The sequence below is a fragment of the Cygnus olor genome, chromosome 2 (genome assembly GCF_009769625.2).
Source record: "Cygnus olor isolate bCygOlo1 chromosome 2, bCygOlo1.pri.v2, whole genome shotgun sequence".
NCBI lineage: Eukaryota > Metazoa > Chordata > Aves > Anseriformes > Anatidae > Cygnus > Cygnus olor.
The window spans coordinates 59,969,483-59,983,679 of record NC_049170.1 but is presented as its reverse complement, the minus strand read 5'-3'; the positions used below and the strand labels follow the sequence as shown (position 1 = coordinate 59,983,679).

Below are 14,197 nucleotides of genomic sequence, written 5' to 3'. Positions count from 1 at the left end.
AGGTATGTATATAAATACATAGCCACATGTATATATACCCACACAAACACTACACACCTACTCAGTTCCTCGGTAAATTTTGGGGGAAAGTGCCAGTGAATGTAATGTTCATACACATGGCTTTTCAAGGAATTTCAATGACATTTTGGACTTAGTCCAAACTGCTGCAGGTTAGATGAGCTGCTACCATGGCTTGAACTGATGGGTAACTAGGGGAGGGAACATAACTCCCCTAGTAATAGCTAATGCTTAACATACTATCTAATAAGATAAGGAGCATACTGAAAGGAAGGGGAAATCCCCAACCCATACCGTCATTCAAACGTATCTCATTCAAGCCTGGGTTCGTGAAGCTTTCCTCCTCTTTATAGCTGTAGTCTTTTCTGATCCTCAGTATGTCTTTTTCTTTTTTTTTTTTTCACTTTCCCCTCTTTTTTTGTGTGTTGTTGTGTTTTTGTTTTTTTGTTTGTTTGTTTGTTTTTGTTTTTAATTTGCTTGTTCTTGTTTTTATTTCAGATGATTGTTTCATTCAAAAAGGATTTTATACCATGTCAGGTCTTTCCTCTTCTTGGGCTTTTAAAACGTTCTCTTCTCAACTTAAAGAGAAGAGTCTTGTGCACATATGTGTCTATGAACAGCCACACTCCTCCACAATCATATTCTGTATATCTTTCTTGATGATGTTCTGGCCATCGTCATAGTAGAGCATGGACATGGGCCGCAGCTTGGTGGGCACACAACATGACTTGAGGTTGGCAAAGGGGCTATGGCCCCGCATGCGGTAATGGTTGATGACAGTGGAGTGGAAAGATAATGACGAACCAGATGTGCCTGCTATATGGCTGGGGCACTCTCCTTCGCAGTAGTTGGCATGATAACCTGTAGGTGCAATGATCCAGTCACTCCATCCTATGTCCTTGAAGCTGACAAAGAACTGCTTCTTGCAGCAGATGTTGACTTTGCCATCACACTCCAGGCCCCGTCTCCGCCGCCTGTGCTGACGGTCCTCCGAGTGCCGGGCAAGCATCATCAGGAAGGGCCGGTGCGATTGCTCCTTCTCCTCTTCTCCTGGGACTTCTCCAGCATCCTTTTCTTTCCCCTCCCCATCATCTTCCTTTTTCTTCTTCTTGCCCAGTAGCACCAGGCTTGCCCCAGTCTCTTGGCACAGGTCACAGGCAATCCGCACGTCCAAGGAGTTCTTGCCTTGGTCCAGGAGTCTCTGGACACTGCTGGAGACAGGAAAGATGTGCCAAGTGCTCTTTCGGGTGTCCACTGCCTTTTCTGAAATCAGAGTCTCACTCCTTTCACCTTTCAGCCCTCCATCCTCCATATCTTCTGCTCCTTCATAGTTGCCTTTTGGCTGCCGCTGCTGTTGAAACAGGCGGATGGTGACTTTTGTCCTGCTCCGGTTGGCCTTGGAGACCTTCAGGAAGAGCCACACTTCAGCATGTTCCACCACTGATAACTCACTGCCTTCCTTGGAAATCTCAAAGTGCAACGTTTTCTTGGGTGTGCCTGATTTGGTAAATGAAAATAGACAGGAAGAGCTAGTTAGTATGTCAGTTTGCGTTCTGTTAGAGAGACCTTATTGTCATCGCAGACATGGAGTTCCCTAGGTTTCCTATTTGGCTCTTTACATTTTTACGATTCTTCTGTTCTAACTTCTCTTCACCTAATCCCCTTCTCAGATGCTTTTGTGAAAATTCTTTAGAAAACTACTTGTTTGTCTGTTGCTTTCCAGTACCATATTTTAACACTTCCAGTAATGTATTTTAAGCTTTTTGTTATAGCAATGATATCTTTATGTTCATTTATGCATTTATGCAACGCATGGCAAATAAGCATCAGTAGCTGCTAAGAGTTCACTTCCTAGAGCTGCCTTTGTGATCACTATTAACTGAAAGGCAAAAATGAGTTTGTGACGACAGTCCATGACTGTGTATCATACACATTCAAATCTGAGCCTAATAGCTAAAGTTGGGGAGTGAGTTCTTTGGAAATGAGGTGGGAATGAGGTCTGTCCTTTCTCCCTCTGTAAAACACCATTCTTCATATGCATCTTAAAATGAGTTGTAAATGTCAATTGTCTCAAAAACAAAAAAATATTAACACATAAGCCTCAGCTTTCAGAGGGTTGCAGAGCTTTATTGTAAAGAATTGCAGAATTGCAGCAGGCAGACTCTTCATCCTGTGAGATGTTAGCTGTAAATCCTGTTCTTAATTTAACACACTGTACTCGCTGTGATTATAGTAATGGTGAATACACTGAAAAAATGAGCTAAAGAACTGTATAATTATGAGGATGGTTCTCTGGCATAATTGTATCAACTTGCTGAGATGTCATGATGATGATTATGATGGTGAGGGGGTGTTTCTCTGATACAGAGCTCATATCCCTGGCAGAAGTTGGAATGAATAATGAGGGCTGTTTAATGATTTGATCACTGGAGCATGAAAAAGTTAAGAGAGAATGAATTTGCTGTGGGGAAGGGGTATTATTTTTTAAGAGAGATCCTTTTCTATTTTCTCGACAAAAGAAAAGTCCCCACTTGGATCTTTTGTTCTTTCTCAGGATGGAGGCCAGGGGTCACAGATCTGAAATGCACAGATATCTGACCTTAGTTGACAGACACAATATTCATAATTACCAGTTTGTCACTGATATTATTCTTGAAGTACCCACAGCTGTTGACCTGTTTCTCTGTGCAATGGTTCTGCTTGTCAGGGAAGCATGTCTCTGTCCAATGGTTCTGCTTGTCGTCCTGAAAAGGACGAGCGGTGAAGAAAACTGAAGTGGTAGGAAGCATACAGGAAAAACTGCCCTTGTGGAAGCGAGGCTCTCCTCCTTCTTCCCGTTGCCTCTGAACTCCACTTAATATGACCTCCCTGACTATCTTGCCGCTCCTGGTTTCTAAAATCTGTACACAGGCTGTATTGCCCTTTGAGCTACCTGTTGCTTTTCCCCTCTGTGGAGTCCTGGCACTGACACATTCAGCTTTCCCTGGTGGCATTCCCAGGTCAAAGAGATAGACATGTCTGAGTTAGTGTGGCCAAAGGGCGCAGTGTTTTGTTTTTGTTTTCCCTCTAAGTGAGAGTGTGAAATTGTAGACTTTAACTGTCACTGAGATAGGAAAACACATGGTTTGTGTTAACTGCTTCTCACAGACTTTGCTGATGCCTGTCTCCAAAGCGAGCTCCATTAATTTCTAAGAGAGCCATGTGAACCCGTGGGACTGTACCTTAGGAAAGGAAGTGGATTATAGAAAAGACAGAGCAAGCTGACCAGTACTGTGGGGAATGGCAGAGTTACTGTTTTTCTAGTATTTTTTAAGTGAGAGTCATTCAATAATGACTGAAGGCTAACGCCAGTTTTTCCATTCTGGAAGTGAAACCCTGGCTAAGCTGCCAGCTATATTGGAACAGAGGGTAGCTGATAGGCATTAATCCCTTACTGGCCTGGGTTTCAGAGCGTGAGGAGGTATACAGTGACATTCCTCCAGTCCGAAGGAAACCTGGTCCAAGAGGCTGGCTGCATACTATGTAGGGATGTTATAAAGACTGTGCTCTATGAGAATGGTTACTTCTAAGGCCTGTGGGGACCTCTGATAGAGCCTGCACCTTCAACCCCCTGACCCTGTCTCACAAACTTATACCATGTTCCTGAGGTACTAGGCTGGACACAGACAGCAGTTCTGGTGCTAGGAGGGATCCTGTGCACAAGCAGATCAGCAGTGCTGGACATGGACATGGAAAACTGGCCCCATTGTGTGCTCTGAAGAGAGCAGCTGGGGTGTGCAGCCCTGGCCTGACTGGGGAAGAAGCTGTGTGGCCCTTCAGACCAGAAAAGCTGGGCAGCTCTGTGTTACAAAATAACTTAAAGCTGTTAAGTGCTAATGCATGGTATTTCACATTCTGTTATTTCCATTCCAGTGGGAACTGAAATAGTTACGAAGTGACATATCTCCAACAGTAAATATTCATATTACTTTATGCACTGGCCTGGAAGTGTACCCATGCAACCACTCTTTTTGACAGATATTACATGAAAGAAACAAGATCTCAAGAACTCTGATAATTGTTTTTTCATATGCTCCTCTATGTGTGGAAGTTGATTTTTTCCTCATTACTAAAGATATGAGAAAGTGAAAGTACAGGAGTACATCTGCGTTGCTTTTTTTCACTGGAGAAAAGTGAGTTTTTAAAACAATTTTAAAAATCATTCCCATTCTCAGATCCTATTTAGACGGAAACTGGGAACGGTGGAAGGCTGGGGATAAAAAGCATGCTTTTATATTAGGAAAAAAATTATATTAGGAAAAAAATGAGCTTTTCTGAATTCTCTCCACATTCACAATTAGTGTGTTGTGATCACACAGCACAAAGAGTATGAATGCTCCAATCTTTGCAAGGTCAATTATGGTCAGACCAGCTCATTTTGAAATTGGGGTTTGGCCTGGGCTAGAACTGAACTGAGATCTCTGGATCGGGCTTATGATGATTATACATTCACTTTATAACAGGATCTTTATATTTCCAAAAAGTTCTGTGCTACGATAAAATACATTCTTCAGGTGTTCCAAGACAAAATTCTGCTGTATTTCATTTTTTCCATGTTTTGCTTAGGGATTTAACAGTCTTTCCTTTCTGGTCTGAGTTAATGACCTTGTTCAAGCTCTCAGAAATACATGCTGTTCATCTAACTAAAATTAAGAGGAGACCTTCCTGCAAGTTGGGGGTAGTATCACTTCCATAATTACACTCTGTTTATCCCTTTGTCCTGACTTCTTATCTGCCACAACTGATTTGCAAGGGTCTTTTTTCATTTCTAATCATCCTGCTCCTCCTGCCTGACTCCTGTGGAAAGACCCACAGCACAACAGTGGCAATGCCTTCATCACTTCAGTGCTCATATAAGCGGCAACAGCAACAGGCTGGATTGTTACCGTGGCAGAAAGCAGCTGAAAAAAGAGACGAGGGATTACTTTATCCCCCTTTGATTGCTTTTCCTCATCTCCCCTTTCAACAGCCTTGGAGAGGCCACCTCTCTGCTTTGCTGCTGGGCAGAAGTACCTTCCAGGAAGAGGGCTGGGACGCCGAGGGAACCCTCTAGCAGCACTGGGGACATGGCAAACGCCATGAAAAATGGTTAAAAATACAAGCCCTACAAAGTAGTGCATATATGGTAAAAGGTTTAATGGAGGGAGTTACTGAATGGAAAGAAAGCGTAGCATCTGTATACGCAGCATGAGAGTTTGCTCGTATCTGTTTTTCTCTTCAGTGGTGCTCGCACACCCTTTTAGGACAGAAACGTGAACCTGCCCACACAGGTGCCCTGCTCCCTGCCTCCAGAAGGGCTCACGCAAGGGACTCTGCCCACTGCCCAGTGCAGGACAGCATGGAGGGCTGGCAGGGCCCAGGCTCTGAGGCTCAGGGTCCCTCCTGGCTGCAGCTGCGCAGCCAAAGCTCATTGATTTGCAATTTGCAGCCTGCTTCAAGATCAGGCCCTGTTAGTTCAAGCTATGTGCACATACCAGAGAGGGCTTAAGCTATACAGTTAAGAGGATTTTTTTTTTTTGAATAAAATGCTAACATACTTAAAATGACGTTCCCCCCTCCCCCCAACCATATGCTGTTAAATGATTGACTGATTTTTTTTCAGAATGAAAGGGATTATGCTTCCTGACTTATCATGTGACTTATTCTTAATTTCTCTTAATATGCAATATTTAAAATTTCCATTCAGAAATGCTCACTGAGTAAGAAGGTGCTGTTACTTTAAATTTCCATTCTTCACCGCTGCTTAATTTTGAACCATTTTTACGTTATACTGTAAGTGAACTGTTTTTCCATACAAAGCAAGCTTTTTTTTTCCTTTTTTAGTTGCTAACTTTACTACTGCCTATGTTTAGATTTGGGGGAATTTGTGCTGCGTGCCAATCTGTAATTACATTCAAAAGCATCCTTCTCTTCACTTCTCATTTCCGTTCCCCAGGAGACAGAAAAAAAAATAGGTTACTAGAAAGGTTCCTCTAAAGAGAGCAAAGAGAAGAGCATGGTTATTGAGAGATAATTGCTCTAAATGTTTACTAATGAGTGACCACTAGAGTTAGATGAATTGTTCACAGTGCAGAATTTATTCAGTGAATTTAGCACTGTTATCGTCTGGCAATTATCCCCTGGGCAGACTGATTATTACAAATGTGTTATTACTGCGATTAGGCAGTGGCCGTTTCTGTGAATGCATTTCAGCTTATGGATCACTGACAAACGATTTATTCTAACTATTCACCACCCCACGTATGTGACTGGTCATCTGGGTTGCACAGTTTTGTTTCTGCTCCCTGACTGGGTGACGGTTGCCTCTTGAAAAGGGAGGAGGAATTATGACACAAATAGCAAACACCTTATCTCTATGTTCACATCCCCTTTGCTGCCAGCAAAATGGGATTTTTGTTGTGAGAGAGAAAAAAAAAAAAAAGAAACAACTATTCCCCCACTATTCCCCAAGCATTCATAGGGGAGAAAAATAAAATAAAAAGTCAGCAACAACCTTATTTAAATACCTTTTCTTGAAAAATTAACCCAAAGGGGCATTGACAAGGTCATTCAGAATGTGAAATAATTCAGTTCTGGTGAACCTTGACTGTCCCCTGCTATTTTGTCAGGAGAGAAGCACTTTACATCCACAACCTAGAGTTCCTTCCAAATTGAAAGCCCTTCCCCCACATGGCCTTAAATATTTAGAAACAAAAAAGGTGTTTGTTTGGTTGTGGTTTTGTTGTTGTTGTTACTTGAGTTTTGCATTTACATCTAAAATATCTCAAGGAAAGCTTAGGGTCACTTGTACCAATAGCATATTTCAAGATACAAATAATATCAAGTCTTTGTCTTTCACAAAAGAGATAAGTTTTTGCACATACTTGTAATACTTTAAGTTCTAAAATTAAGTGGATCAGAAGCTGTCACTGTTTTAATTACAATACTTGATTTCTGTGCAGTAAGGCCCAAATAGCAAGTATACTGAAATGAATAGCAAAACTTCCAATTACTTTCAGAAGACAAGGTTCAGTCCAAAATTACATCTTGCAACACTCAGTTGTGTGACATGAGATTGCTTTTTCACACTCATATAGATGTAAGTAGGTAGAAGGACTGCCCAGCATGAATCTGTGCAGGAATGTACACATGAGCAGTGTAGGTATATCCCGCACACAGGAGGGCACATGAAGGCACATACTTACAAGCAGGAATCTGTCGACATTACAGTGCTGCAGGTACAGCTGCATGGGTATATGAGCGTGCCTCCTCTTGCATACCCATGTCTCTGGACATACATCCACTTATACGTGCATACAAACAAATGCATATCCATATATTTCCAGCTAGATTTGCATACCAAACTGTATGCATGACTACCCAAAGAGGGACACATACAGTACTTTCTGTCCCTCTCTCTGTCTCTCAGGTATCTTTTTATAAACTGGTTCCCACCTTCTCAGATTCGTCTGTGCTTTCTCAAATTGTTCTCAAAGCAACCAACCTCCTTCAATTCTCACATTTTGTTACAATGAAACAGATTAATTCAGAATGGCTTTCTTCTTCTGGAAGTAACTTGCTTTCATTTGCTAAACTTCAAATCTTCGATAAAGTATGCCAAAGCCAAGAAAAAAAAAATGAAAAAAAAAAAAAAGGCAACGCCAAAACTGGGGGGAATGAGGCTTGTTTTCTGAAAGCCAAGGAGACTGCATTAGAAAAAAAGATGTGAGAAAATCAGCTCAGATGATGATTCATGGTCAAATTTCTCAGTATCTTGTAAAAAATAGTAATGATCATTTCTGATCTCTCCAGACATCCAGAACTTCCAGCATCCATCAGTTTATCAGTTTTATCTTTTTCCCCTTTGCCTATTTCCTTCCACTGCATTTTTTTTTACTTGCAGTCTTCCACTCCAGTGAATCTCTGTCTTTTAAATAACCGAGAAGAGAGAAACAAGAGCTCCACTCAGAGAAGCTACAGATAAGCATAAAGATCTCTGGGATTCAGGATTCAATTAGGTAAAATAGAAGCTTGCAGGAAGGTTGCCTTGCATGGAGTAAAAAGCCTTTGGAGTGTGCCCTCTCGTGGCCATTCTTTATTCAGCACAGATATCCATACCATTAAACACATCTCCTTTCAAAAGAAAATTGATGAAATTATTTAGAGTCATAAGTGGCCCATTCTTTTCCTCCTCCTGAGCTGCCAGACTGGCTATATAAGAGTAGGTGTCATGCTAAGAAAAGGTGTGAGTGTGTATATACACATATCTGCTTATAAAAAAAGTTTGTATCACCTGATTAAGCCAGTTCACCTTGAATTCAGTAGGAAGGGAGACAGAAAGGTAAAAGCAGTGTAAATAGCTGTGACACTTGTTGTGGTTTTGTGTGCGTGTGTATTGTTTTTTGTTTTGTTTTGTTTTGTTTTTGTCTGTTTGTTTTTTCCCCCCAACAGTTCTCCTAACGATAAGCCTTTGGATTTTAGTATTTCTACCCAGAAATTCCCATTGCCTTCTCGGGTGCTGACGTTAGCAACCCATTTCATTGGTAGTTTAGTTGCCAGGATCAAATTCACTTGGAAAAATCCCAGGTCTGCCTAATAAGCTATCTACTTAAAATAATGAACAAGTTAGTAGCCAAACATATTTTATGAGCACTCGCTATCTCAGTTATAGAACCTGTTGGATTTGCTCGTCGTGAATGTATATGACCCCTCTCCTCAAAAGACAATTTTTAAGTCCTTGAAATAACCCACAGAGCTCTGGCACAGCTACCCTCCTAGCAGAACTAATCGAGGTTAGTAATCTTAGTTTGATATGCAAGTAGAAAATCATTTTCGTGTTTTACTTGTAAGAGTGCCAAAGGACAGTAGGGTGCATTTGTAAACTTTTGCCCAATACTCATGGTCATTAGTTTTGCAAAGATTTGCCTGGATTTGTTAGCTGTGAAAACTACCTGCCAACTATTTTGCTGATTTCCTGGACGTAACTACACCTGTGCTTCAAACAAGTTCCCTGCATTTAGTTTCCCCTCTAATTGTCTGTAGCCTATGCTTGCTTGAATTATGGTCTCTTATAAAAGAGCAGTCTCAAGCCAGAGCCACGTGCACAGGGCACTGTTTGTTCATTCACTCCGTTTCATTGTATGTCTGAGGATACGGCTGATGAAGGATGGAAATACTATTTTTTTTATGAAGGCAAGTAGTAAATGTGGCTTCTGAAAGGTAAAGGGAATGGCTGGTTTATGTCAAGTCATACGCAAAGGAGCAAAAAGCCTGAAGTATTATTTCTCTTTCCATAGACATTTATTTGATACAACGTGAGATGTTTCCATTCATTTTCATTGATTTCCTATTCCCCTCTTTTGAGACAGAGTGAGTTTCACATTAAAAGCAGAAAGAATATTAACCTGACTGTGAGAGTAACATGTTCATTCTCCTGCTTGGTGCTTTAAACTTATCCATACTCCTCCCAGATACTACAGACCAAACACTGGGGACTGTCCATGTGGCTATATTCTGTTCCTGTCTTTTTTTTTTTTTTTTTTCCTTTTAATTCCTACCCAGCATGTCATTTGCCTTCTTTTTGCCTCAATTTCTTCAACAGGAAAAATAATACTGCTTTAATATTTGACACACAATACTGCTGGTGTGGGAGTGGAAGAGAGCCCAGGTGAAGTTCACTCATGCGTTGCAGCACTGGCACCTGTAAAGCATGGTGGATCCACCAGTGTTAGCAAGACAACAGCTACAAGCGGCTCCAGGTGAAAAATATATGTATCAGCAGTTTGAAGTCCACAGACTGGAGCCAACATTTCCATTATAAGCCCAAACCCTGGAACTCGGTTTCTAGGTTGCTGAGAGCTCCTCCCAAATAAAAGCCTGGCAGATATGGGATGCAGGACTGGAGCAGCCCTCCTGCCTCAGCTTCCAGGATGGGCTTAGGTGGAGGAGAAAGCAGGGAAGAAAAAGCATGGGTACACAACTTGTGCCCTGGGCATGCGGCCATGCAGCTCCATAGCATGTCTTCTTCAATTAATTTGGCTAGCAGTGGTAGGACAACGCTATGTAAGTCAAAGTAAGCGACGTGCTAGCGTTGGGTATTTTGTAGCAGGGGATCGGTGGCTGGACTATTGGCCAGCGTGTGGGCCATGGCACGATTTTCATTGCTCACGTGAGCCCAAGAGCCAATGGCTTCAGGAGTTGCCGTTGGAGGGTGTCGTACTGAGTAGGCATATATCAAATTCCAAATTCCTTTGTGTCAGAGCTCAGGAGAGACAATAATGTGTTTACAAATGATTGGGACTCACACAATGAAGAGAAACCACTGCTCATGCCATATGTGTTTCACTGTGCTCAGAGCGAGCTGCTGAATACCAGGTGGGGAATCTGACTCGTAGATCGCCTAGGGATTTCATTGCATTTAAAAACTCATTTCTGAACTAAGGTTGAGCCACTCCTGCTTCTAGGGACCAGTGGCATTGACATCTGCCTGCTTTCAGAAGTGGGGGGGGGATGAAAAAAACTGAAGAGCCCGCGCTTGCATACTGAAGGGACTGATAATGTGTGTATTGACAAGGACGCCAAAGGCAAGGGCTCCTTGTACAGTTGGAAATCGGACAGCCAGCAGGAATGTCTGCTCTTAAAAGCATGCACACTTCTTGTGCATGGCTTCCCTGCAAACAGAACATCTGAGTCAACAGGTTTTCAGGACTGGAAACTCTGAGTGTTGTCTTAATTGTTTATACTGCTGCAGCAAACTTTTAAACAAAAATGCTTGGTGTTCCTTTGCATACTTTGCCTACCATATGCTGTACCAAACAAAACAATGACATTCTTTTAAAACCGTCTTGGCAACAGGAAAAATGCTTTGGCTAGACAGCATCATAAAAAGTTGCTGTTAGTTAGATGATAGAGTTATTGCAAGATATTGACATTGTTGCATGCATAAACATTCACACATATAAACAGATATATATGCACATACATATACATTGAATTAAAATGAGTTCTGGTCCTATTCATGTAGGAACAAGACAGTAAAGTACAACTTTAGAGTGGTTTCCTGTAGGCAGTTGATGTGAGCCTGAAGCTATTAGTTAGTAAATATCAATAGTCTTAGCTCTTACTACATAACAGTTAGGGAAAACAGTGCTGTAAAAGAGTTCAAAATGCACCCTGTCAAGGTTGCATTTTTTTGGCAGGAGAGGTTTAGGAACGGAACCTTTTTTCCAGTATGCAGAAGCCTGCATTACAAATTGGATCAGCTACAGCAACTTGTCCAGTTCTATTGAAGTCATCTGACAGTCCCTGCAACTCTTTACTGCCGAAGATGCTGCATTAAATCAGAAAACAAAAATGCCCTCTCGCTTCTAAAAGTTAAAGCTGCTTCCTCTGATTTTATAACTTCCACTATAATTTTTACAAGAAAGGGCAGTTTCTCAAGTAGTTTGCAGCTCACTTTCTGTCTTTAGAAAGTCCCCAAAAGGCTTCAGCCCTTTTTCTTTCACCATCAGCCCTGCGATCCACTACTTTAGTGCAAGTACTCTGGCTTCACAAGCAGTTTGGAGGACCCCTTTGCAGCCTGACTTTCTGCTCGAGATTGGTTAAAGAGCTTCCTCCCTGTGTGGCTGCCTGTGCTTAGCAAGTGTAATCTGTAGCCAAGACTAAGTCAGAGAAATCAAATTCCTTCAGAGACAACCCCCCCATCCCGTTCCTCCTTCTCCCTTCCCCCAGGTCTCATCCCACAACCTTGGAGAAAACAGTACTGCTGAGGAGAAGAAAAGAAGTTAATTGCAGTTCTGGCAAGCAGGCTATTTTACTGTTTTGTTTTTTAAGCACTCACCTGATTCCGCAAAAGTGATGATTTCTGAGGTTTGCTCCACAACTTCATTCATTTCGGCTCTTCTTCCAACATCATCCTCTATTTCCACATAGCCATCCTCTCCCACCTTTCCCACGTGGAGTTTCTTGATGGCATTTAAAAGTGCTGCTTTGGGCACCGGCTGGGTGATATTAGGTCTGTCCCTCAAGTGCAACATGTTCAGTATGTGCTTCTTTACTGCTTCCACCATCTCAGGCTGTGAGCTGGGCACATCCTTTGAGAGCGTGGCAAGGGCACATGATGGACAGTCAGTGACTGAACTGTGCCCCTCGGATCCTGGGGTTGGGGAACTCCTCACTATAATCCAGCAAAGCACCAACAAAAATCCTCTCTTCCAAAGCAAAGGCATCCTGGCAGCAAAAGTTGTTGTGATTCCCTTTTTAAAAGGCCCTGCTTTTCCTCCCCCTTCACGCACAGTTTTTTTGGGGCTGGTTTGGTTTGTTTGTTTGTTTGTTTGTTTTTCCTTCTCTTCAGCAAATTCTCTGGAACAAGAACCAAAAGTTTTCTGTGAAGTTTTGTTTGCAGGTTCCCTCTCTGAATGCAATAAGTGCTGTAGATGTTTGTGGCTGTCAGGGAGAAGAGTTCTGACTCTGTCTCAGAGTAGGAGAGAGACACAGAGAGAGGGAGAGAGAGGGAGAGGACGGATTGGCCTAAAGTGAGTGAGTGAATGGGAGAGGGAGGGAGTTTTGTCTGTGAGTAAAGGCTATGATTAGGAAGGGGGAGGAACAGGCAGGCTGGCTTCCTTATGCTCATTGCTCCCCTAACACACACCTCTCTTCAAATATCACTACTCGGGTTTTCTGCCCTCCCCCCTTTCTAAAATCTCTTTTAATTCTTGTAAATTTACTCTCTTTTTTTACAGTTTGACCCTCCTGGCTCCCTCCTGGCTGTCATCCTCCCCCCACCCCCACCCTTTTTTTTTCTTTCTTTTTTTTTGTTTGTTTGTTTTATTCCTTCAACAGTATCACTGGCTTAACTAAACAGAGGAAACATGAATGAATGAAAAGAGTGAAACCTTTTATTAATGAGCACCTTGCTCTTGTCCTGTCTGGTATTGTTAGGGATAGCAGGAGATCTTAAATAGCTTGCAAACAAGAGGGCGCTAAGGGCAGGGGCTGAGAGTATGCTGGGCAGAATGTTATTCTGCCTTGAGTAGAAGAGAAAAGAGCTTTTCTACTCACTTGTAAATGCTGGAGGTTATCAACACTGGCAAGAGATCTGACGGGAGCAAAATAACACTGTTGTTTGGAGGGCTATATAATACATGATACACTCTCCAGCTGCAGTACGCGGTCAGGCACTGAGAGCCTAAGCCAGAGTTGGTACGGCACATATCTGTGACATGCTAAGGTACTGCCCTGGCACCAGAAATATCCCTGCTTCTATGCTAGTCTGTGCCTAGAAGTTCTCAGGCAGATATATTTAGGTTTGGGGTTAATCAAGTAACGTCTGAAAAATGCTTTGAAGATGGAAAGTGTTACATGTCATCTGGCCAAATCATACTTGCTCCTGACTCAGGCAAATCCCTCATCAAAGCCAATAATAATTCTGTCTGAGTGAAGGCTGAGTAAGATCTTCTACATTTGGCCCATTGTTATTAGAAGTCACTTTTTGTTTCATTCATTTAAACGACACAATCATAATATTAGAATAAGACATCATGAATAAAACACAGTTGAAAACACTGCTAGGACCCAGAGTTTCAGCCACTGTTGGTAGACCCTTGGCAGTTTATACTGACGAGGGTTTTGCCCAGCAGGGGAAAGGCATTTGCTATGTTACTGTCATGACTTCGTATCGCCTTTATGTTCTGCAGCATCTCTGTTCTGTTCCTTACCTAGCAAGGGTGAAGCTAGCAAACTCCCTCGTGTTTGGACTTGGTAACTGAGAATGAGAATACTAAAAGCTGATGGAGTTTAACTTTTGAGTTTTTTCTGCACCAGACTTTAACTTTTGCTGATTTTCTTAGAGCTTCTGCCTTTTTTAGTAATAGCCCTCTTTCTTTTCCTTCCTTTCATACTCTCTCTCTCTCACGCACTTCTGCCTTCTTCTCAGGTGTGGTTACCTCCTACCCAGCAAAAATTCCACTTTCACTATATTACCGTCAACCATTGTATTTTAGTGGGAAGGAGTAATTTATAAATATAAGCATTGTAAGGTCTCTAGTTTCCATGAGATGATTACAGGCACATGGGCTGAGAGACAGGCACAGGATTATAGTTAAATGAAACATACAGAAGTAACTGAACAATCAACCAAAGTTTTACAAATGTTATATATTGC

At 42.0% G+C, this 14,197-nt stretch overlaps 1 protein-coding gene across 1 annotated transcript; it reads right to left on the bottom strand.

Annotated features, from left to right (window-relative positions):
* Nucleotides 1-457: 457 nt before the first annotated feature.
* INHBA (inhibin subunit beta A) lies at nucleotides 458-12,585 on the bottom strand. The gene is made up of 2 exons (XM_040548544.1): nucleotides 11,876-12,585; nucleotides 458-1,515 (listed from the first exon to the last, which is right to left on the bottom strand). The coding sequence occupies exons 1-2, from the start codon at nucleotides 12,261-12,263 to the stop codon at nucleotides 629-631; spliced, it is 1,275 nt and encodes a 424-aa protein (XP_040404478.1). The 5' UTR covers nucleotides 12,264-12,585; the 3' UTR covers nucleotides 458-628.
* Between the last annotated feature and the right edge of the window lie 1,612 nt (nucleotides 12,586-14,197).

Excerpts from the sequence above, each read along its gene's own strand:
- INHBA (XM_040548544.1), bottom strand. The coding sequence starts at position 12,263 with ATGCCTTTGCTTTGGAAGAGAGGATTTTTGTTGGTGCTTTGCTGGATT. Across the intron at positions 1,516-11,875 it reads CATCACTTTTGCGGAATCAG|GCACACCCAAGAAAACGTTG; the intron begins GTGAGTGCTTAA and ends TTACCAAATCAG.